The following is a 21,933-nucleotide window of genomic DNA, read 5'->3' as shown; positions in this document are numbered from 1 at the left end:
TTTTTTTTTTTTTTACATACATGTCAAAGTTGAGCTGTAGCCACTTTTCGCAAGCATCTGTCCATCCATCCATTCATTGTGTCGTTCTTTCATTTAAACATTTTCTTGTTGAAAAACAAAATTTTTTTTATTTTTTTATTTGTCTTTTTTCTACCTTTAAGTAAAGAATTGATTTGTTTACCATTCTCTGCTAAATGAATTCAATTTGTTTACAATTTTTTTCAATTGATTTACTACGTTTCATTCTTTGTTACTTATTTTTTGTTTCTATTACAATTTTGAGGTTTTAGTTGTTTTGTCAGTAACGACTTTTATAAGTGATTTTTGTTGATTTTGGATGAATTGCAAATGTTTAGTTGTTTTCTCTTGTTGGTTTATAAAGTTTTTTACAGTTTTTAAAGATTTAAAAAAAATTGTTTACAAAATAAAATCAATATTTTTCTATTCTCAGCCGTAAAAAGAAAATAAATTATTTTTTAGGAAAATAAAGTTTTGTTATATTTTTTGGTAACTTTAATTTAATATTAGTAATATGTATTTCTACTCACTTAGATAAGAAAATATTATAAAAGATTTCTTAAAAGTTTTCTTTTTAACTACGTGTACTTATAAAATAAGTTGTTGCCATAGGATATAAAATGTACATATAATTTAAAAATTACCTGTAAAAAGTAACTGCTACTAATATTACAACGTGTAAAGTTTTACTTATACTCTGACCAAATTAAAGGAGTTTTCAATTTTTTTATATTGCTGCTTAAATATTCTACAACTTTAAGATGTTTTCAAGAGTAAAAAAAAACTTAACAACCAACAATTTCCAGTTTAAAACTTTCAAGATGGAGAGAACATTTTGGTACGTGTCTAATTGTTTATTTAATAAGAAAACAGGTGGCAACGCAACTTAAGAAAAATAACACTACAACAACATTTACATGTTAAATACTCGAGGGTACAATTACAATTTAATGGCATTCAAAAACTGATGTTAAATACAGCCTAAAGGACATACTCTTCCTTAGTCATTTATTCATTTACTCCAACTGCCACTTATAATTAGATCCCACAACTATATACACATTTATTTTCCTAAAAAACAAAAACAACAATCAACAAAAACTTTATATATTTAAATTTTCAAATAGGAAAAACTAAAAATTTTTGGTCTATAAGAAAACAAAAATTAAATAATTGTCAACTAAATGTTAAAGTTGGAGTACTAAGTTCTTTACTGTTACAAAACGCACAAAAATCTTTGCAGAATAAATAAATGTTGGAATAAATGAACGGACGGACGGATGGATGGAAGGAGAATTTGTTACATGGCCATAGATACATTTAGAAGTTAAGCGAACAACTAAAATCGTAAATTTGAAATTTGTTTTTACAACACCAAAAGCATTAAAAAACTCCATTACGATCAAGTGTCATTTTATCATTTGTTAAACTCCCATAAGTTGTCCATGTCGATGAAGAAGATTTTGTGGAAATGGTCTTGTTGGTATAGGAAGTAAGGAGAGAAATTTGTTGGAAAAAATAATAAAAATATACTGTGTTTTAAGGCATATTTTGCAAAAAGCTTTTTGCATAAAGCTTTAAGTATAATTCTTTCAGTTAAAAGTATTTTATGTAAAAAATATTTTTTGAGAATATTATAGTACAAAAGCTTTTTGTAAAAATTTAAAAGTTTTTATTAAGAGTTTTTGATCGAAAGATCTTCTTACTAAAAGCAGTTGATTAAAAAAGCTTTTATGTCAGTTTCTTGAATTAAAAAATTACTAAAAATCTGTTTATGCTTAAAAAAGCTTTTCTCAGTCTTTAATTTCGTTTTATTATTATTTTGTGGTAAAAAGCTTTTAAAGATACTTTCTCGGACATGATATAGTTATGAAAAGTTTTTTGAAAATAAATATTTTGTGTAAAAACATCTTAAAAAAAGCTTTTTTATAAGTTTTTGATGGAAAGATATTTATAGGAAAAAAGCTTTTAGTATAAATATTTAAATTAACAATATTTTTTGGAAAAAAATTTCTTAAAAAATCCTTTTGTGAAAAAAAATATGAGAGAAAAATTTTGTGAATGATATGAGCAAAAGCTTTCTGTGAAAATTAAAAACTTTTTATTAAGAGTTTTTGTTCAAAAGTTCTTCTTACTAAGAGCATTTGATCAAAAAAGATTTTATATAATATTCTTGTACTAAAAAAATTACTAAAAATCTATTTTAGCAGAAAAAGCTTTTCTTAGCTTTAAATTTCGCTTTAAAATAAAATAATATATATTGTGTTAAAAAGGTCCAAAAATACATTTTCGAACATAATATGGTGATAAAAAGCTTTTTGTAAAAGTTTCTTGCCCAGAAGCTTTTACAAGAAGCTAATTATTCGAAAAAGTTTTATTTAAAACTTAAACTTAAATAAAATATTGTTGCAAAAATCCATCAATTAACTTATACGATATCCCTCGTATAGAAAAAGACAAGACTGTCTTCCTCTATGCCTGTTTCTCATGTCCCCGTACAAGATGCCACTTAAAAATGTTTATGAGTGTTAAAAAAGGCACTGCGCTTCATTAAGCTTAAGAAACACCCAAACAAAGACAAAAACACAAAAAAGTTGTCTATAAATTTATAAATCCATCAAGCAATTTTACAACCAGCAATTGCTGCTTGCATTACTACGACTACTGCTACTTACAACTTCTAGCAAAATATTACAACTATAAAAACGCAAATCGTTAAATTTTTAAAAAGTACTTGTCCTTCAGTCAGTCTCTCAACTACATACAATAATCTGAAACACTTCAACATCAACAGTTCTTGTGTGACAGCTTCTAAAAGCTGTCATAGTTATTAATTAAAATTTTTTACTTTTCCCCATTTTATATTTATTATACATACATATCTCCAAATAGAATAAACACTCATCATCTTTATCAACTCCAGCTACAAATAACATCATCATCGTTTGATGAAATTTATCTTATTTTTTTTTCATCTTCTTCTCATCCATTTTACAGGAGCTAAAATTTTCAAGTGTGAAATTGTTGTTGACAACATGATTTACAAATGAAGTAAACGCTTCATCATCTCTCATCTCCATATCATGTCAATAATTATTTTCAATATTTTTGTGCGTTTTTTTTAATTCTTTCCTTTGATATAAAACATTCTATAATCTAATCAAAATTCCAAAAGGGGGAGAAAATTTTAAAGGCTGAAAATTATGATTTGATTTTCTATTTAATGTTTTATTTGGTAAATGTACCTTAACAATTTTAAAGCGTGTGAGTGTTTTTGAATGCATGAAAAATTCAATTTATGATGGTGAAGTTTATTGATTCTATTTTTGGACTATTGAAGGGTTTGTAAAAATGTAATGTTTTCCCTAAAGTTTTTCGAACTTAATAAAAATTTAAATTCACAAAAAATATTTTGTACAATAAACTTATGAAAAATTTAATATTAATAGCGACTAGACAAAATATTTTACAAAAACATCAAATAATATAGTACCATTCATAACTAGCTTTATAAATAAAGATTAAAGAAACTCCTTCCTTTTAACTTTTACTGCTATAAATAAATCAACAACACCTCATCTCCTTTAGTCCTTTGTAAAATATTGTCTGCAACAAATCTTTATATTCCGGCTGCAATTACTAAACTATTTACAAAAACATAAACCAAAATTTAATCTACACTTAATATCACTTCAATTTCTTTTTTACTTTTTAAAATTAACATATTCCTTAAAAACTCTTTTGTCTGTCCGTCCATCTGCCTTTGTATGCTTCTACATTCATTCATCAATTTTTATTTACAACGCTTTTTTACTCCATTGTCTTATCAGCCATTCATCTATTCATCGTTGAAAAACAAAAGAATTTTTGTTAAAACGCTGCTATTCTGTTGAGGTACTAATCTCTGTTCTATGCACCGCCAACCAGGCATTCACTTCCAAAACAATGAAATACCAAAAATAATAAATAAAACGATTCACCCTAAACAACTTTTAGCTAAAGAACATTTTGGCGTAAAAAAGCTTTCATCATGGCTAACAACTTTACTTAGAAAGTACCATCCACTTAATTAACGGGGCTGTACGATTTAACTTTCCCTCCATAAGTTTTATGCTAACGCCCACACATTTTCCTTGTATTGGTCTTTTGGTTGCCAATTTACTTTCACTGACGAAACACATCATCACACTATTTGGTAATTGTTATAAAAATCTAATTAAAGTGTCTCAACCCATGGAGATGATATATACATAGATCTATATCAACTACTCCACCCTTTAGATATAGTGTTGCATTGTTTAGAAGCTTTTAACTTGGTTTAGAGCAATTTTAAACGAGAGTAAATTAAAAAGGATAAGATGATTTGGATTTCGTTAGTCTAAACACTATTTGCAGGTTGATCGGAGAATATCTAACAGATTTAGTTTTGGAGATATTTTCAGACAACACTGGTAAAAGCTTTCATAAATAGTAGCTTTAAAAGCTTTTGTAACAAATTTCACTAAAAATGCATTTTTAAGAAAGAAAATAGCATTTCTGCAATTTTCTTGAAAAAAACCTATATGGTTCTTTAAAAGCTTTTAGTATAAAAGTGTTTGTAAAAAGCTTTTCCTGATAAAATTAAAAACATTTTAGGGAAAACATTTTTTAGTAATCAACAATTCTGGGAAATAAAGCTTTCGGTAAAAAGCATTTCTGCTATTTTCATGAAAAAACTTTTAATAAAAGTACTCATATATGTATATTAAAATACTTATTGTTTAAAAGCTTGCAAAAAGCTTTTTGTAAAGAAATTTTAAAGCATTTTCCAGAGAAATGCTTTTAGCCTTCAGTATTAAAGTGTTTTTTGTAAAGAATATAATATTTGTTTGAAGAAAACAGCTGTTAGCTTTAAGATTTACTATTTCTGCTAAGCTTTCGTTAAAAATCATTTATGATATTTTCGTGTAAAAATTTGCTAGAAAAATCTTAAAAAATCTTTTACTCCCTTAAAAATTAACCCTCGATAGATTTAAAGTAACACTGCATCAGGATAGTAAAAAATATAATACTCTTTTCAACACTTACCTTGCATAATAGGCGGCAGCAGCCATAGCCTGGGCCGTTTCAAGACTGACTTCAATTTTTTTACCATGACGATACGGTAACTTTGCCGTACCATCTTGTTCGAGCACTAAAACATCCTGAAACTCTCCAGTATCTTCCTCAAACACGATAGGCAAGGCGGAAGGTCTATTGTTGCGATTATTATTGCTATTGATGTTGTTGTTGCTGACGTTGTTATTGTTACCATTCACCGACACTGAGTTTGTGGAGGATTGTGGCAATAAGCCGGCTTGTTGTAAAGTATGCTCAACCGAAAGTGGGGCATCATGTTCATCCAATGTAATATTCATCATTGACTCCGGGTTGGAAGTGGCCGTAGAAGTATGTGTTGAGGGGATGTTATTGTTAGCATTTTGTGTTGGTAGTGGGGGAGCTTGCATGTGATTTTCATCATGAGCACCTAAAGGATGTTCACGCGTGCATTGCTGTTGTTGTTGGGAGTACTGCGGATGCTGTTGTTTAATGGCAACATGTTTGTTTATGCAACTACTGCCTGCTGGTAGTTGTTGCACTTTTTCATTAACTTCATTTTTTGTGGGAGTTTTATTTTGTTGTTGCTGTTGTTGCTTTTGATTTTGTTCCCTTAACTGTTGATACAATATACTTCTATGTTCTCCATCCGCTTTGGTTCTTTGCTGTAAACTATAAGGATACTGGGATGGTGTTTTATTAGTTCCATTAGCCAAGAGAGGTGGTGGTGCTACATAGGCAGGTGGTTGTATATGCAACATTTTACTATTATGGGGTTTCTTGTCCAGATCTTTATCATGAGCTGATTTTTTGTGAGATTTGTGGCTCTTAGAAGTGTTACTTTGATTATTGGCTGCTGCTGCCATTAGTTTTTTCTTCAGTAGTCTTGAAGGTGGTAATGGCGGCGGATTATTCATATTTTGATTACGCTCTGGTGGTGGAGGTGGCATGGGTGGTCTCTCTTTAATAGTTTCATAAACATGATTAAGAGGCGCCGGTGGTGGTGGAGGTTGGTGGTTGTGGGCATCGAATAGGAAATGTTTTTTGGTATCCACAGGATCCACATACGAATCAGAAAGTTGGTATGTGGCAGTTTGCTGTTGTGTAACTGCAGTTTGTGCTGGTGGCGTGGGTAATTTCATTGAATGTATTTGTGCTTTGGGAGTTTTATGCAACCAAATTTGTCCGGAATTTTGTAACTGATTGTGCAAAGGTATTTGAGCTCTATTGAGGGTTTTTTGTTGCAACTGCTGTTGTTGATGTATAGCAAATTGTAAATGTTGTTGTTGCTGCTGTTGCTCATTTTCCTGAAATGTTGTATGACTCAACAAGTTACGCTCGTAAATATCATTCAATAAATTAGTGGCATTTTTTGAAATCTGATTGAATGTTGCTTGTTGTTGATGTTGCTGGTGTAGTAGCTGTTGTTGCTGCTGCTGTTGATGCGGTGGTGTCATCTTTTGATGTTGTATTGGTATACGGGTTTTGTTTGAATGTTGTGGTTGTTGTATCTGACCAGTACTTGGACGATTAGAAGGACTATTCATGTTTGCAATTCCAGCTGGCAAATATTGTGTGTGATTTACTCCCTGCTGCTGCTGTTGTTGCTGCTGTTGAGAATGATGTAACGATGATGGTGATGGCTGTTGCTGGAAGTTTAATTCATATGTTGACCCTTTAAGTTTTTGTAATTTTTGCTGCTGTTGTTGTTGTGCACTCATTTGTACATTTCCAACATTTACAACTTGATATGGCTGTTGTAGATGCATTTGTTTTTGCAATTGATGATGCTGTTGTTGCTGCTGCTGTTGAAATTGTATTCTTCTTTGCTGCTGATATTGTTGATAACTTGGCCTTTGCATTGCCATTGCATTATTCCCCATATGCATGATGGCTGCTGTAGTTCCGTTGTTTGTTGTGGCGAGAGCAACGGCGGTGGTGGTGGCAGTGTTATTTTCATTTCGTTTCATACCCACATGTCTAGGCCGATGGACAGAAGCCTACAAATACAATACGGAAATATGTTAAATATTTTGTTAATTATAAAGTTTTGGAAGGCTGGGATGAAGAAAGTTTATTCTCAACACTGCGAGAAATAAATTTGTTCAAATGCTTTTTAAACAATAAAAAATATTTTTAAATTTTTTTTATTATAAACTGCATGTTTCTAATTACTTAAAAACTAATTTACATTTCATTCAATAATGCATTCGTTTCGTTTCTTTAAAAAATTTAACTTAAAATTCAAAATAAATTCATCATTCAACAGCATACACTTCAAAAAGATTCTTTACACATGTTCCCAAAATGTATTTTTATGCAACTCCCTTTTAATTGCCAATGTCATGAACATCCCATTATTTCCCTTTCAAATCATTTTCAATTAGCATTAATCATTCAAAAAATTCTTCAAATTCTCTAAAATGCTTAATTTCCAAAAAGATGATCATTGTTACTAGAGTACAAAAAAAAAAACACACACATTTGAAACATTTTCATTTTATTTGTGTTCAAATTAATTGTTCATGATCTTAACAATCCCCAAAATAAAAATACATTTAAACTAAAAATAAAAAAAAATCCCATAAAAATGTTGCAGCTTCATGTAGTTTTATGATTGACTGGAAGTGTCATGGAAATGGAATAAAACATTAAAAAAATAAAAACACGCACGCCTCCAAAAATATAAAAAAATACAAATTTTATGACGACTGTCACACAACATCATCATGTTGCACTTGTCATAAAAATGGGCATTTACATGAGGCAGTCAGGGCATCAACCAGCTCATCATTTTGTAGTAAATGTTTTGCGGAACAAGTTTTTGGTTACACAAACTAAAATGAACACACAAATAAATTATGGACATTTTTTTAGGAGATTTGAAGATTTCTTTGGAACATTTGCACTATAACCATAGAATTAGTTAAATTTTGGGGTTAATTTACTAGCGATTTTGTCATGAATGTTTAATTCAGAACATAAAATTTGGTAAACATTTTTGTTAAAATGTGTATTAATTTTATATAATTTATAAAACAATAAATCATAAAGTATTTTAGTGCTTAGTTTTATGTGAGTTGTTGTTAAATTTTGGAAAACATCAAAAGGAAAGATTGGCTAATAATTAAATAATATTTCATCGATCTAATTAAATATGTTGTTGAGATTTTGACATGTTAATTCTGAATTGTACATAAATTTTGATTAATATCAAAAAAAAATCTTTAGAAGTTTTGCGTTTCAGTTTATTTATACTTACAAAAACTGGTGCCCCCGTTACTGAAGATTGCGAGGAGTCGTCATCACTGCATCTAAAATGAAGAAAATAAAAATTAAATTAGTTTTGTTAATATCAAAAATTTTTTGTTAATATATTCACAATTTAAAAAAACAATAATTGTAAAACTCTGGTGGATAAAAGATTTCAGTATACAGGATAATTGGTGTTAATGAGGAATGTTAGACCTTAACCCCATAATAGGGACTTTAGTTGATTGGGTGTTAATAAGGTCATGAACACTACATTGAGCAAAGCTTGAGAAACAATGCCGGATATTTTGGTTCCAACAGCAGTTTTCGACAATCCGAAGACAGGGCCATTAGGTGATAAGATTAAATAGAGCGATATAATACTCCTACAACATATGAGTAGAGAACCAGCGAATGTAAAGAAAGCTTTTGAAAGTTAATATTGTGTATACAAAACCCTTCGACGCTTGTTTTGAAAATATAAGAGCCAGAATTCATTCATCCACATGCAACAATCGAATGGTAAGCAGGATCTCTAAAATCCTATGGTTCATATTTTTTCACAATTACTTTAGAGCGAAGTTATTCTATAAATCGCTATATACGGAGAGCACACTGAAATGTTCATCAATTTTTTTTCATCCTCGTTATTAGCTGCAAACCATAAAGATGCTTTGTTTCAAATGAAACAAACATTTCTCTTTCTCTGTTCTTTAATACTAATATTTAAAATATTTTTGCGATAAAAGGATATATATGTTTAACGAAATCTATATAATTCCAGAAATCAAATCTGAAAAAATTCGGATATATTCATATATCGACCAAATTATATATTATTATATTTCCTGATCTAGACCTTCTTATCTTTATGCAAATATTATCAAAACAATGTTACGAGAACATACATACATCATATGAAACTCTCTTTCTAATTCAGGGATCGGCTGAGAGTAACAAAAGAGCTCTCTTACTAGTAACCTTGTTATTTATATGTCGAAAATCATTGTTCCTCTAAATAGTGAATCTATAGTTTTTAGAGGAGGCTTTTGAAAATCGAAAGTTTTACTAATCTAAATCTTTCTCCTTTTATTAAATTCTAATAAATATAAATGGGACGATGTCTTTTCTTTGCAATACAACTATTTTAGCAAATTTTATGTGATAATCAAAAAAGTCAACACACTTCTATTTTTAGTTCTTATGAATAGTAAAAATTCAATAAGCAAAAAGTTAACATATTGGTTTGAACTCCAAAATAAAGCTTTATTATAATCAAAGACCAGGTGTTTAACGGAAGTTGTATGTTAAATAGTTTTTTAGTTAAGTTCAACAGGTGTCGCAGAATTAAACTGCGAAATTATAGACATATGTATGTAGATATGACTCGATTGCAAATATGAAATTAAAAAAAAACCGTATACAAATCTTAAACACAAGAAGTGAAGAAACATCTCAGAAAAAAATGTTCATAGAAAAAGAACATCCAATCTTTTTTATGTATGAAAAAATTGAAATACTTTTTATGAATGTTGTAAATTAATTTTTTTAAATTATAATTTATTAATAACTATGTTATATAATTTATAACTCATAGTTATAAATTATTTACTTATAAAACATAGAATTATAAATCATAGAATTATTATTGAAATAACCACATGAATATCCAATATTTACACCAAATATTCGAAAATAAAAACTTGCAAAACGATTAATAGATGTATGTGACATATAGATGGCGACATCATATGATAGTAAAGCCACAAACCCAACTGACAATTCGAATAAAATCTTAACACTACACTTTTCACCTCAGACAAAAACCAAGGTGAATTAATTTTCATTATCATTGCTACAGTTTAAATTAGTTTAACTTCGAAAATTTAAACTCACCTCTTATCATAGGCAACCACCAGACTTGGTTGGTGCTGCTAACCAGAGATGCCAAATCTAATCCCGTTGAAAATAACGAAAACAGGGATTTTTTAATATAAACTTTTGGGACTTTAACATCCTGAAGTTAAAGTGTTTTCAAAGTAAATTTATATGTACATTATAAAGTTTAAAATAAGAGAAGTTTAATATTTTTTGATTACAAAATATGCTGAATCAGAGTAGAAATACAAACCTGCGGATGCGGTTGCGTTTTTTGCTTCCCAGAGATAATGTAAATTAAATAGAGTGCGGCTACGGTTGCGGATTTTGTAGCCATTTTATTGTTTTTTGTTTTTGTATTTCATAGTTTATTTGTTCACCACATGGTTTTTGTTCATTAAAAGTATGAATGGCAATGGCACTCTAAATGTAAATGAGAGAAAATCCGTAAACAAATTAAAATAAATTTTAATTTGGTGCGGATTTCTTCAACGATTTAAGTTGTTAAAATTCAATATAAAAAAATATCCGTCTCCGCAGCCGCAATATTGTATTTCTACCCTCATTCAGTGTTGAATATTTTTAGCCTCTCTTTTATTCGAATTACATTATTTATTAAGTAAGTAACATATAAGCTGAAATGTCAGCAATAAAAAGATCCATGTAGCCTCACATGGATCCTCGTAAAGCATCCCTATATGACTTCTGTAAATGTTGTTAAAATTAATTTGAAAGATTATATGTTCCAGAAACAGGCTATACAAGGGACCTCCAGGACACAAGTATAGTTGTGTACTTTGCAGTAAGCAGCCTGTGAAACCTAACGGCATGGCCGGCCATTTGATACCCTATACCTTTTTGAAAATAAAATTTTATTTATCATTCATAATAAAGCATTTCATTGGTTTACTTGGACGGTCAATAACCAGAGGGTGAAGGACCAATATGCGTTTCAAACTTCCACACTATAGTGATGTAAGGTAAAATAAATGTTGAGCACACTCATCGCCTTACGAAACCCGCGTCCCGATATCGGGTTTTCGAGATTTATTTGAAAATCCCAAATTCCTACTTCTAACCAAATTTACCAATATTTACTTAATTTTTAGAATAAGTTTTTGGTGCTTGCATAAAATTATGAACTTACCTCTTATCATCGACCACCTCCAAACGTTGCTGGTGCTGCGAACCCAATTTAACACTATTTGCAGCACCATGACCAGAGGGCCTTCTTCCCGTTCTTTGAGAACGATTTGATTTAGTGCGTTTTAACATATTGATGTTTTTTTGCTTTAATTTCCAAGTTTTAGCAAATTATTTGTAAATATTTTTGTTACATACATATTTTGTATTCCATAGTATTTTTATCTCAAAAGTGCGTGCGTGTTACCGTTTCTATTTACGTTGAAGTTGAAAAACAAACTTTGTTGGTATTTTTTATATATTTGTATGTCTCTGCATGTTGTTGGTTGACATGTAAGAATATATTTTTTTGTTCTTTTTCAATATTGATGATTGTAATTGTTTGGACTGAGTTTCCGTGCTTCACACATATTTGCGGGTTGTCTGTCTCTTGTCGCAGCTCTATATTTATTATTTCTTTTTATCTATAAAGATATGAAAAGAGTGAGGAAAAACATGATTTTAAGTAAAATAATTATGATTTTTGTTTTTCAAATGTTTTAAAAAATTATATTGAAAATGCTTAAGCAATGAACATAAATTGTATGATTGTTGAGATTTTTTTAGCGAAATTGAATTTTATGTTTTCTGTGTAGATAATTTATAAATGTTTTGATTTTGTTATTGTTACAATGGAGGAAGTTGAAAAATAAACAAATTATTACACTAAAGATAAAAATCTATTAATGTGTTTTAAAAATTTAACTTAAAAATGTTTTATTGCAATATTATTAGTAGTTACTTTTAATGCTACTACACAATCCAAAAAGTTTAATATCAAATTACTACAGAGAGTTCAGCGTACATGCTGCTTAGTCCATTGAAACATATTTAAGATATGAGGCGGAGCTTATAGCAGAACGGCTCTTTACTTTAGGCGAACTGGTCATAAGCGGTTTTAATACACGTCATCAATGTATACTGGAAACATTGGAAGATTATACACAATCATCGGAAACTTGAAAACGTTGATCCCAGATAAAATGTCTTGGTCAAGAGGAACATTAGAGCAAATATCAGCAGGAATCCGTTGCTACAAAGATGGCAAAGGGGACAAAGTGGGTCTCGGGTTCTATATTGAAGATCCAGAAAGCTAACGGCTAAGGCTAACGGGCAGCTTTAAAGGGAAAGGAGCACGAGGTAGTCAACAAATAATAATTCAATGAACAATAGCGCGCTCAACCTAGGTGTATTTCTTCGGACCCAGATATATTTTCTACATAACTAAAATTTTTTATAAAATTTTCCAAACAATTTAAATTCATTTACTTATTCAAATTGTAAAGTTAATTAGTAATAAATAATTGTCAAAATTCTTCGTGCTTAACATAAACAAATATTCATCAAATTATACAAATAATATTTGTTTAACTTTGAATTAGATAGAGACATATCATTCATTCTTTCAACGTAACCAAACATTGGTGGTCGGTGTCTTTGATACAATTTAATACAATTTGTAATCATAATTTGTCATTCATTAGTATTTATAGGTTGTTGCAATACTTACGAACATATTTTATTGGCATAAATTTAAAATTGTTAAAAAAAAGTTTGTTTTTTTTACCAATAACTAAATATGTAGTTTTAAAATATAAGTTGTGTGGATTTTTTTTCCTGTGAAAAATGCCGCCTGGTTTTTGTTGCTAAAAAGCAGCAAATAAAATATATATTATATAGGAATAAATTAAAGGCGCTTAAGAAAACAAAAAACACAGTAAACAGCAAATAAGGCTGCTAAACAAAGAAAATACAACCCATAATTAACACTTTAATAAAAATGAAATCGACAACACACATGAAACGTGCAAAGTTTTCGTAATAAACCATAAATTTTACTTAATTTATGACAGAAACGTAACAAAATTCACAACAACACAACTAATTTGAACATTGTTTGCTATTTTTCTTATTTTTTTTTTTTGGTTCCATAATAATTTTCTACTTTAAACTATAATGGTTTAAAAAATAAAAAAATTTTCCAGCTTTTTTTTCTGTAAAACTCCGTGTGTTAGTTTTTCCATTTGCAGTTAACAAAAAAAAAAGAAACGAACTATGTTCATATGTGACAATGTTTGTTTTATGCCAAGATCTTTATCACACCTCATTTGTGTAGAATAAACATAAAAGTCATGATTTAATATCATAAAATGACAGAAAAAATGTCAAATCTCAAACGGTTTTATATATTTTTAAATATAAATAAACCCGGCAACAACATCAACAATCTGCTTTGCATATTAAAAACAACATGGAGAATTTTTCATAAGCGGAGTTAGTTGGTTTATTTTTTTAATAAAGATTTTTATTTTATACTATTTAGTTTGCCAGGGATTTACTTTAGTGTTAAAAGGCACAGAGAACAAAAATAATTAATTCGATTTTTTTTCATATTTTTAAAGAAATTACAAATTAGCTTTTCCCTAAGTATTTATTAGCATTTTAACTTATAACATTGCCGCAAGTACTGACCACGACCGCTTACAAATCACTACTTAAATAAGTACTTGCAAATAGCAAGTTAAAAAAAATTGTTTTATTTTAAAAAACAAACAATAAACTCTCACACAGAATATGAACCTAGGCTACTTGCTGTCGTACTCCCAACACCACTTAATTTATTGGTTTTTAAACAGAAAAAAAATTTCTTTTAGTTTGTGTAAAAAGCAGTTGGTAGCGGGAGAAACTCCAAAAAAGTCCTTACTTGTCTGATTATATGTAAGTGATTAGAAAAGTATTTAAAATTTATACAAACAATATGTAGTAGTAAGTAATTATACTAATGGAAAGACAACTTTTTTTAAATGTTTTCACTGCAAATGTTTAAATACCTTTACTGCACTGCCTTTTTAGTGTATATTTAGTTTTAGTTGAATTTCTTCTTTTTTTTTTGCATTCAACTTTACTCAACTTTCATATCCTGTTTGTAGGGATTTAGGATGTAATACAAATGTTTGTATTAGAACAACAACAAAAAGTCATGGAATGTTTTAATAACAACAAGTTACTTGCTACTAAATAACAAGCCTAAAACAATTTATTTAAACCATTCAACGTACTTTTTTCATATACTTTATTTAAACAACTTTATAAATAACAACTAAAGGACAAACTAAAAAAACACTAAATTCTAATATGGAATTTTAAATAAATAATAATTACTAAGCAACATCAAATTTTACCTTTTTATATTTATTTTTTTATTTTTACTGCTTTATTCATAACATATTTATCAAAGATTTATAGAACAAATTTTATTTGGTGAAAATTATAAGACGAGTGATTTTTGTTTGAAATTGTAACCTTCAGAACTGGTTCTGTGTTATCAATATGAATTTCTTATGGAACTAGTTTCTATTATGGAACTAGTTTTTTAATAAATAAATTTTTTTCGAATTTCTCACACTAATTGGGAATTTTAGAAAGTCTATACACTTTCCCTATAATTGTTTTGAAATAAGTAAGAACTTATTATATAAGTACACAGAGGGAAACAAAAATACATGTCAAGTACCAAATTGACACCTAAGTGTATAATTTTTCAATAACATCCGTTGTTAAAGTATATACATACTTTGTCAACATACAGCACAATGTTGACAACCCAACACAAACTATCCTTGGACGCACATACATAGTAAGTTATCTAACATCTTATTTGTAAGCGAGCGTGGTCCATACATGTTTCTAATATCATCTACTGTTAAGGTCATTTTCAATGCAATGATAATACACAGCTACAGAATACTTCTGAAATATTCGTTGTTCCTAACAAATCTTTTGCATGCTAACATGAACGCGTTTCATTGCATCAGTTTATTACTAATGCATAACTTGTGTAAATGATCTGAATCCTTTAAAACTCCTTAGAAGTACATATATACTTTGGAATTCTCGAAGATGAGATCTCCAATGAATTTCGTTTATATTAAATTTGCAAGAAAATTTTTAGTTTATGATCGCTTTACTGAGGTTTTAAAGTAAATATGTTTAAAGAAGATTTTCTGAAGAAAGGTCAGGTTTTTAAAGAATGAAACTTTAACGGTCTTTAGCAGCGAATTAAATTCTGTTCGAATCTAGATTCCTGTGCAGATTAATTGCAAACCTTAAAATCCTACCTCTCTCTCTCTCTCAATTTACTCCTTCATTGCTTAAACATAGTTCATCAACTATCTAATATATTTCTTTTCAAACAAAACAGATAAAAATCCAAAATTTAAATACCGGAAATAGCATTTCCATTTGTACTAACTAAAAATAGCAAAAACAAATTCTCATTCACCTATGAACTCGTCTAAATTACATATTTAACAATTGGATTCATAAACTTTCGAGTCCTGCGGCTAAACACCGAGTAGCATAAATAATTGTGCATTATTTGAGTTTACTTCAACATACAACAAATAATAATAAAATAAAAAAAAAAACACAGAACAAATCTTTCTCTCATCTGGTATTGTTCACAAAACTATTCAAGCAAAATAAATATTTTCCACTAGAAGGCGAATAAGTAATGTAACAGTACATCAAAGAAGTAGGCATACGCCAACTTTAACTAAGCAGTTTGTTACAGAATAAAGTAATTTTTGATGTCTTTTTGGTATTTCTGATAAATATTTTTCCATTTTAATTTATATTACTTTTATATTGAAGCGTTTGTTTACTTTTTTTCTACACTGTTTTATTGAGCTTTAGTATGTCTGCAATGACAACTCCTTGCAAATGCACTCCACACATATGATATGATACGACATTATTTCGTACTTTTTTGATTTCAATTTCATTTCTTTTATTTTACTTCATTTCATGTACTTCGTAATCGTAAATACTTGTGAAATATTTTTAAGATTTAAATTTGATAAGAATTGTTGTAGAATAAAATAAAAAAAGTCTGTTGCAGATAGTTAGTTGTTGGCGTTGTTGATATTTGTTATTTGGCTTACTAGTGTGTTGAAGTTGTCGAAGTCATTTTGTGGCAATTGAAGAAGATTTGTTTGAGTGTTAAAGTAAAAATTATTATAAAAACGAGGGTATCAAAATGCTGCAGGTGAAGTAATGATAAATAAAAACAACACAACCATATAATCCTTAGAAATAATATTAAAATCTAAAGAAAATATTATTAAGAGAAAGAAAATAAAAAAAAAAACTTAAAACTTCATAGAAAGAATTGTATATAAAACTAAAAAATAAGATAAATATGAAACGTGTGTCATAAAATGTTGATGTTATTAAATTTGAAATATTAATGCTAATAATAAAATATGTTTTTTTTGTTCTTCATAAGCGAGAAACTGTAAAATATTTTTATGTTTTTTATATTCTATAAGGATCGCAGACATGTTTGATTAATGTCAGGAGAATATAAATTAAGTTTTAATATGCATTTTTTATGAAGGAGTTATAAAATAATGTACTATTTTTTATTAAGGTATTTAGTAGTGTTTGTTAATGTAATACAGGTTTAAGAACATTTTATGGGATTTCTTAAAAATGTGATTAAAAATAGTGTAAAGGCATTTTATGACTTTGATAATGGAAAATATGCTTCGGACATTCATAACTAAAAAAACATATCTGTGGCAAAAAGGAAAAACTTAATAAGTTGTTTTTTTCTACTTTTCTGAAAGGTGTTTTAAAGTTTTGAATTTTAATATAAAACAATAGTTCAACATTTACAAATTTCGTTATTTTTTTAAAGTTTTTATCCGTTTTTTTCAATATTCATATTTTATTGTTTAAGAGAGCTTATCGACTTTTTGAATAGAAATAGGGTCAAATATGGGCCGATCTTTATAAAACTTGAGCAAAACATGTTAATGCTAATTTTCCTTGCTATTTTTAAGTGGGACATTATATGGGTAGACTTATGGACCAATCCTCAAAAATTTAAAGTATACATTTTTGTTCCATTAAAAACGTCTAAAGTCCAATTTGATAACTATATTATTTTTAAGCGTTATATTCATTTTTTGAAGTGAACTTTTTTAAATAGGAAATTTTGGACCTATATTGGCTTTTCAAACAAGCTGTACCACCAGAAAAATATTTCTTTAGCTTGTTCCGTTTGGACTTTATCAAGTTTTTACAACGGTAATGGCTAGATTGTTTTAGTATATAATAAGGACCCATCTTTTATGGATGTGTTACAAACGAAATGACTAAACCTAATATGGATCTAAAAGCGAATGTGGTGGATACCGAGCACAAGCATGGTAATGACTTGTACTTACTTAAGAACTTACTTTTAAAATGAAAACTATATACATTCTTCCAAATATATATACAACGATGTTTTTAGTTTTGAAATTTATTTTTCGCTCGGTTTTGATGGAACGTATGCTGGTAGATTCTGTCTTCTTAAAAACAAGCGTTCATAGTAAGGAGTCTGTAGTGAGATAGGTAAGTCCTTACTAAGGACTTATCTAACTCACTACTTGTAATCAAGCGCGGTAAGTACTTGCGTCTAATATTTTGATGCTTTACAAACGAAATGACTAAACCTAATAAGAATCTAAAAGCGGATGTGGTGGATACCGAACACAAGCATGGTAATGACTTGTACTTACTCAGGAACTTACTTTTGAAATGAAAACTATATACATTCTTCCAAATATATATACTACAACGAATTTTTTAGTTTTGAAATTTATTTTTCGCTCGGTTTTGGTGGAAAGTATGCTGGTAGATTCTGTCTTCTCAAAAACAAGCGTTCATAGTAAGGAGTCTGTAGTGAGTTAGGTAAGTCCTTACTAAGGACTTATCTAACTCACTACTTGTAATCAAGCGCGGTAAGTACTTGCGTCCAATGTCATTACCGTGTTAAATAATTACTTAAAATTTTTTTGTGTGAGTAAATTTCAAAACCCTGTAAGCTTTTGCTGAGTATTTTTCTAAATTGATGGCTAGAAATTCTCTTTACTCTCAAGTCTAAAAAAACCGATTTAAATCTAAATCTAAATCTACAATTTAGTTCTGCGACCCTATTCTAGATTTGAATAGAAACCGTTTAGTTAATTTAAGGAAATTTTAAAGACCCTGATAAATTCGGGATTTTAGTGTTGAACCAAAAGGTATATTCTGAAAATATATATGTATATTAAAAGAAAGACATTTTAGAGTAAAACAGCTATGAGTTTAAGATGCATGACCATTTTAGACAATTTAACCCATAACTCGTTTATATAATATAAATTAAAAATTTGGGATAAAAAACTATTCTTAAAACTTTTGACCTTTAGATCGTTTAAATTTATTACAATATTTTGTTGTATAACTTGACATTAGCATGACACTAATTTGTTATTTAAACAAATGGTTAAAGAACTCCCACCAAAGTTGATTTAAAAAAACTCAATTTGTTAATTACAAATGCTGACATTTTCCAAAGATTTCTCAAGAGATTACAAAACTGCATTCTTAACCAACCACAAAAAATAACTAATAGAGTCTTTTGTTATAAACGAAAAAAATGTCATGTATGACAGACATGTTGTCATAGGAAAATAAAACTTGTATTTAGACACAACAAATAAAAAAAAATATTCTTAACAAAAGCGAAAAATATTATTTGAAATTATGTTACTTGAAAAATCAACCAAAGTACCTTTAACTCGCCAATCTCCCTTCTAAAACATTGTACCTGAGAGAATTGAAATTTTTCTGAAAACATGACTTGTCAATTATAGCCAATCATCTAACACACTTGTTGTTAAGGAGATTTACAACTCAATCTTGGTTTATGTTTGGTACATATGAGATGTTGATCTTATTGACCTTTTTAACAAAGATCATTATTACAAGTATTTATTTAAAGATGTTGTTTTTTTCGTTAAATTTTAAAAATGTTTATATAAAAAGTAAATGAAATTTAATAATATAATGTTTAAAGCTAATTCCTATAATGATTAAGGCGTGACTTAATAATAACAATCAAATTAAGGAATTTTTCATTCCCTTGTCATGTAAACACATTCTCTAGCAGGGGTGGAAAAATAAGAATTTCTTTTATAATAAAACCAATTTTAATTTTAAAAAACAATGACTAGTTAAGATTGAAAAAACGGCGATCGTATTTGACCTAAATTTTTTAAGTTATTTTTGAAACATACGTAATGTTCTATAAAAGTAAAGAGACGCCAGAAATGATGGGTTTAGTGCTGTTAGTGTCAAGCTAATCACAATATTTAAGAATTGAAAGAAAAGCACCATTCTACAAACTCTTCCATCCCTGATCCAAACATACACACAACAGAACCTCTTTATATTGAATTAAAAATATCTTCAAGAATAATTCTTATTTACAAGAATGTGAAAAAGTAACAATAAAATTATTGATTCTCAATGCTTGGCACGCATTAATGGATTAAATACAACAACACCAGAACACGACATTTATTCATTTAATGTTGTTGTTAAATGTTTTTAACATGTTTAAAAAGGGTTAAAAACGTGCAATTGGGTCTTCGTTTTTGGTAGACATTTACAGCAAATTTATTTATTTTCTCAATGTCTGTCCAGTCCAGTACAATCCGTCTGCCCGACTCTGTCTGTCCCAAGTGTAATTGAATATATAAACAAAAATAAAAGTTTGTTGAAATTAAATTGAATGTGTGTTTTTATTTGTATTTATTAATTGACAACAAATGTCGCGTCTTTTGACAGTAGACGCTCACTTTTATTGTAGTTTGTACGAGTTTGTGTGTGTTGCATGCAAGCAACAGCATAAAAAAAACGATAAAAATCTTTTGTTGGTTCAATTACAATTTTGTTGTGTTGTTCATTTTAATAATCACTGAAACGATTTTTTATGTATGTTGAAATTAAATAAAATGCAGCCTGCTAGAAGCCGGGTAATATATGGTTTAAATATAAGACTGTCTTTCCTTGTCTTGATTGGTTGTCTGTCTGTCTGTCCGTCCGTCTGTTCTTGTTACAAGTCTTTCTTTTATATTTAGTTGTTGTTGATTTTTTTATGGTAATTGATCTCATGTTTAAATGGAGACTAATTTTTGTTTTCATTGCAGTTGTTGTTGTATTTATTTTGAGAGACTCGCGCTATAAATTATTAGGTCAACGCTCGTCAATTGTCTACGAGTGTGTGTAGAGACTTCACTGGTCTTTTAAAGAAGACAACATGAATAAACAAATTGAAAAAAAAAAGTTGTTGAAAAATTAACAACTATTCTTTTTAATTAAAGATTTATTATATGAATATGTGCAATCATGACCAGTTGGAACACGACTTTGCGTAATCAATAGTTGACTAAGTGGGTGAAAAGGAGCTTTGGTTTTGGATGTAAACAAAGTTGCACAATTTTAAAAGAAATTACACTGAGATATTTTTAAATCAGTAAAGGTAATGAATGCAAAGCTAATGCCATTTAAAATCTTGCAATTAAGTATTTGATGATTTAATTTAGAGCAGGCATCGGCAAAGAGTGACCATTGAACTATCTGACTGATATGTTGCTTTTTAAAAATCAAAATGTTAAGTTTGTATGTTAGTAAAATAAATGTTAAAAATACCTACAAAGAAGCTTGATATATCTGAAGAGTCCAAAAAGTATATGTTAGATTTCCTCAAACTATTTCCCTGGGCAGAGAGTCATAAATGAGCTCTCTGATAGATTATGCTCATTTTTATACACATGTATATTTTCGTACTTACTGAGGCAAGAACAAAAATATATCATAAGAAATCTATTTTTTTGATTTAGCCTAAGGATCCTACGCAAGAGTATTAAATTATTCTCTCACTTAATGCATTTTTTTAACATTTTCTTTAAAATTTTCCTATGGGGGTTGTTTACTTCTAGTCAATTATTATTAGAGGAAAGGCGAGATTTATCATGACTAAATTTTTCAAAGGGATTATGTTTTTTCTATATTGCTTCTCCTAAAACAAAAACAATTGCGTGCATTTTATAGAACGTGATACATGCAGAACTTTTCAACAGCATTTATGTAACTACACTTTGGCTAAATAACACCTGCCCTAATGCATTATTTTGTGAAAACAAAACTCAACACAAAATACCTCCACATATTCTTAAATGGCTTTAAAATATGGTGAGGAATTCTACACAGCATAAAAGTGAAAAAATACCTGTCATCCAAATGAATGAATGGAACATGAAGATAAGCGTGTTTTTCAGTAATTAAGCTCATAGTTTAGTTTAAGAATCTCAAATGCCATAGCAATGAAAACGAGACGAGACAAATTCATATACATTACAGCAATGTCTATATAGAATGTAAGACTACTAGTACCAACTACTAGAATAACAAACTGTGGAATGACTATAGTGTTGGCAGACAATGTATCTGTACTAGTACTAGATGTTACTTAGCGCCAACTTAAAGATTACTTGCAACATGCATAGAATAATAACAAAAATATGAAAATATTTAAAAGAAACAAATGAAGCGTAGTCATCTAAATAACATCAACTAACTTTTTTTTATAAAAATTTTTTTGTTCATGTTAATCATTACAAATTATAAAAAGTGCAAAATTTTGTTCAC

The 21,933-nt window shown here is 28.8% G+C and overlaps 1 protein-coding gene across 2 annotated transcripts in view; it reads right to left on the bottom strand.

Moving 5' to 3' along the window:
- Nucleotides 1-21,933, bottom strand: part of LOC111680501 (kinesin-like protein CG14535) — a 124,123-nt gene that overhangs the window by 56,667 nt on the left and 45,523 nt on the right. For both annotated transcript variants that reach the window (XM_046947931.1, XM_046947935.1), the window contains exons 3-5: nucleotides 11,372-11,831; nucleotides 8,357-8,408; nucleotides 5,086-7,094 (exon numbers count right to left, since the gene is read on the bottom strand). In XM_046947931.1, the coding sequence (XP_046803887.1) occupies nucleotides 5,086-7,094; nucleotides 8,357-8,408; nucleotides 11,372-11,499 (2,189 nt within the window). In that variant the 5' untranslated portion in view covers nucleotides 11,500-11,831. The remainder of the gene's footprint in view (nucleotides 1-5,085; nucleotides 7,095-8,356; nucleotides 8,409-11,371; nucleotides 11,832-21,933) is intronic.

The sequence above is a fragment of the Lucilia cuprina genome, chromosome 2 (genome assembly GCF_022045245.1).
Source record: "Lucilia cuprina isolate Lc7/37 chromosome 2, ASM2204524v1, whole genome shotgun sequence".
Taxonomy (NCBI): Eukaryota; Metazoa; Arthropoda; class Insecta; order Diptera; family Calliphoridae; genus Lucilia; species Lucilia cuprina.
The sequence above is the reverse complement of the archived record's forward strand: the minus strand, read 5'-3'. Positions and strand labels throughout refer to the sequence as shown.